The 4,359-nt window shown below is 34.2% G+C and overlaps 1 protein-coding gene across 1 annotated transcript; it reads right to left on the reverse strand.

Annotated features, from left to right (window-relative positions):
• Positions 1-2,172: 2,172 nt before the first annotated feature.
• On the reverse strand, positions 2,173-3,120 carry LOC139706272 (olfactory receptor 5V1-like). The gene has a single exon (XM_071613974.1). It carries the CDS (start codon positions 3,118-3,120, stop codon positions 2,173-2,175), a length of 948 nt encoding a protein of 315 aa, XP_071470075.1.
• Between the last annotated feature and the right edge of the window lie 1,239 nt (positions 3,121-4,359).

The raw sequence follows: 4,359 nt of genomic DNA on the forward strand, positions 1-4,359 counted from the left end.
TTCCATAAAAGAAAAGCCCAGGACCTGATAGTTTACTGCTGAGTTCTATTAAACTCTTTTAAAAGGAAATACTAACAACAATCCTCAATCACCTATAAAATATTTAAGAAAAATGAATATTTCCTAACTCATTTAAAGAGTTTGTGTTATCCTGATACTTGGTATACTGGCTTTGAGCCATACCAGGACACTGCAAGAATAGAAAGTTGTAAGTCAATATCCATGATGAATGTAGTTGCAAAAAATCCTCAACAAAATACTAAAAAACTCAGCTCAATAATGAAAAAAAAATCCAATAAAATAACTAACTAAATTATATCCATCACTAACTGCTTTATTCATCTACCCAAAAAGCATAATATCCTGTAATATTACCCAAAAGTGAATAAACCATCAAACTATGGACTGTGAGGAATACCAAGATATATACTTTTATAAGCTGTGGCCTCCTTAGAAGTGTGTTTACAGTAATACAGTAAAGACTTCATGCACAAATACTATAGTATATGTCATGATAGCCTGGTACTTTAATCTTTATCAATAGAATTTCTTTAAAAGCTCCTATAAGCCAGGAATTACTCTTGACCCCAACAATCAAAAGGTGAATAGAATGCATAAATCAGATAATAATAAATTGATGATTGTTATTAATAAGTTGTGATAATTAGGGTTATCAATGATTACTAGGGGGTAAAAAGATGCAATTGAAATGGCATAGTCTGGGAAGTTTTGCTACCACTTCAACCCCCACCATCTTGCATAGTATCCTGTGACTTAAAAAGGAAGAGAAAATACTTCCAGATGGAGTGATTGGGAGAAAGTGTGTTTTGAACAAAATTATAAATAATAGAGAAGTTTTTGTTTAAATGATTGGTAGGATATAAGTTGGAAATTAAGGAAATGGTCATAGTGGTGGTGTATAGCCAGGAACCAAGCCCTACCTAGGTAAGGATTACTTAGGGTTTCTACAGGACATAGGTTATAAGATAGGTAATATACAGAATACTTAATACAGCAATTAACAAATAATCATAGTTAAAGGAATAGTGTGCAAACCAGAAGTGTTTTTAAATAGTATAAAAAATAAAAGCAGTAATTTAATACTTTAAACATGTAATTTCTATTTTTTTCTAACTTTAATTACCATCTTACTAAAATTTTTATTCCTTCCTATAAAACATAAATTTTCTATATTTTTATCTGATTATATTTTCTAAATTTTTATAAAAATGTTCCTAATGTTATGTTAAGATTATGTTAAGTAATCTGGCATGTGGACTTATTCCTAGAAAACACTTTTCGGGATATTTCACCTTTTGAATAGAGTAAGAAATATAACCTGGGATTAAGAAACTGTATCTTCTTTCTAATATGAAGATAAATTGGCTTTAGCCCATGCAACAGGTGACAAAATTAAAATTAATTACCAACAGATCTGGAGATAAGACACCATTTCATCATGATTATATTTCTTTGTCAAAATGAGAATAATGTGAACTTATATATTGGTGATGATGTTTTATTAAAAAGAACCAAAAAAAAAAAAAGGACAAAAACATGAGTTAAGTAGTAAGAAAAGAGAAATATGGTAAGAGAAGCTTCTTTCACATTCTTCCACATATAGGAAATAAAGTACCAAATGATGAAGTTCATCAAACAAATATTACATGGAAGAGAGCCACCATCTTTGGAAAGAGGATAAAGAATGGAAAACATAGATAAGAAGAAAACATCTAAAAAGAATAGATTGATGTGTCTCATGTTGAACTAGCAAAAGTTCAAGAATGCCAGGTAGAATGGCCTACAACTGCAATCCCAACAATTAGGGAGCCTGAGGCAGGAGGATAGCAAGTTTGAAGCCAACCTCAACAACTTAGTGAGGCCCTTAGCAACTTAGTGAGACCCTATCTCAAAAAAAATAAATAAATAAAAATAAAGGACTGAGGAGTTCAATCTCTAGTGCCAAAACAAGGGGGGGAAAGAAAGCAAGCTCAAGAACATGTACGTTTGAGGTGGAGTGTGCCAATACTTTCATTTCTGTCCCAGCATTTCAGGAAGTTTTTGAGTGTCAGGACAAACAGCTGATTGGTGAAAAACTTAAATTCTAATATATGATTATTATGTTGAGATTACATATCAAAATAATGATTATCCTTAATCTTATCCTTAACATTACATCTCAAGACTTGGTGGCTGCCACCTTCTCCCTATTGTCTTCATAGCCTCTTTGATGTCCTTGTTCCTCAATGTGTAAATTATAGGGTTCAGCATGGGAGTAACAACACTATATAATACTGAAATCAGTCTGTCTTTCTCCAATGAGTAAGATGAAATGGGCCGCACATATGTGAAAATGGCACTACCATAATAGAGAAGGACAATGACCAGGTGGGAGGCACATGTAGAAAAGGCTTTGTGTCTCCCCTCTGAAGAGTGGATCCTCAAGATGGTGGAGATTATGTAAAGGTAGGAAAGGACAATGCACAGTAAAGGAGTCCAACCAATGAAGACTCCATTGGACAGCAACACCAGTTCATTGACAGAAGTGTCCCCACAAGACAAGATCAGCAAAGGGGGTATGTCACAAAAGAAGTAATTAATCTGGTTGTTGCCACAGAATGGCAGATGGAATGTCAGTACTGTATGCACCACTGAATTGAGGAAACTGCCAATCCAACATGAGGCTGCTAACTGGCTATACAGGGCCTTGTTCATAATAACTGAATACCTTAAGGATTTGCAGATGGCAATGTAACCATCATATGCCATTGCTGCCAGGAGGAGACACTCTGATCCTACAAAGAAAATGAATGCAAAAAGTTGAGCTACACATCCCCCAAAGGAAATGCTCTTCTTCTCTGATACAAGATGTACCATCATCTGGGGGACATTGGTGGTGGTATAGCAGACATCAAGAAAGGCCAGGTTCCTTAGGAAATAGTACATGGGTGTATGTAGGTGTGGATCAGCCATTGTCACCAAGATGATGAATATATTTCCTCCCAAAGTACATATATAGGTTAGAAAAAAGATGGTAAATAGTAAAAACTGCAATTCATTCAGGTCAGAGAATCCCAAGATGATGAATTCAGATATAGCTGTTTGATTCTTTCCTTCCATAATGTTGTCTGGTTTCCTCTGAGGAGTTGGGCAAAGAGAAGCATAGATTACAATAATCAAATGCTACAGTAGCAATGGCTTGAAAAACAGGAAAGCAAAATGGTACAGATATCTATCTATCTATCTATCTATATATATATATATATATATATATATATATATATATATATATATATATATATATATAGTAGTAAACCACAGGAGCAACACTCATATACTATGACTCATACCAGCCACTCAACACATAGGTAAAAACTTTCAGTGTTTCACTTGAAAATCATCCCCCTGTATAAGATTTTAGGTGTAACAGCACTGAACATTTTTAACTAAAAGTAAATCACAATGGCTGGTGCTGTAACTCATTGGTAGAGCACTTACCTAGCACGTGTCAGGTACTGGGTTTGATTCTCAGCATCACATATAAATAAATAAAATAAAGGTCCATCAACACCTAAAAAAATTTTTTAAAAAAAGCAAATTGGGCTGGGGATATGGCTCAAGCAGTAGCGTGCTAGCCTGGCTTGCGTGCGGCCAGGGTTCGATCCTCAGCACCACATACAAACAAAGATGTTGTGTCCGCCAAAAACCTAAAAAAATAAATATTAAAAAATTCTCTCTCTCTCTCTCTCTCTCTCTCTCTCTCTCTCTCTCTCTCTCTCTCTCTCTTTAAAAAAAGCAAATCAGAAAAGGGCAATGTACATCCTAAGATTCTATGTTAATAATACCTCTGTCGACCCTATTTACATTTTCTTGGTGATGTGTAGACATGTATAGCAGAAATAGTTACAGAAGAACCTCTCTGGCCTTCATTACCTTCTGCAAAGCTATCTCTGCTCCTCCTTTTCATCCTTAAATGCAGAACAAAACTTGTTTTTTTTTTTCTGATTCAAATTAATGTGCTTGTTTTAGAATATGTTGAAAATATAGAAAATAATTTAAAAAAATATTTTTAGTTGTAGATGGACATGATACCTTTATTTTGTTTATTTAGTTTTATGTGGTGCCAGGGATTGAACCCAGTGTCGTACACTTGCTAGGCAAATGCGCTACCACTGAGCTACAACCCTAGCCCAAAAAGAAATTTTTAATAAATATAATACTTAATGTTCACAGAAATGTTTTGTGTCTGTGTTTCAGATCAGTTTTCCATATGTAAATATTCAAAATGAGGATCAGAAAAGTATGTATTTTAACCTGTTTTTTCCTTAAGCACTGCATTGTAATAGATTTTCAGGGCAA

Source organism: Marmota flaviventris, chromosome 6, assembly GCF_047511675.1.
Source record: "Marmota flaviventris isolate mMarFla1 chromosome 6, mMarFla1.hap1, whole genome shotgun sequence".
NCBI classification, from domain to species: Eukaryota; Metazoa; Chordata; class Mammalia; order Rodentia; family Sciuridae; genus Marmota; species Marmota flaviventris.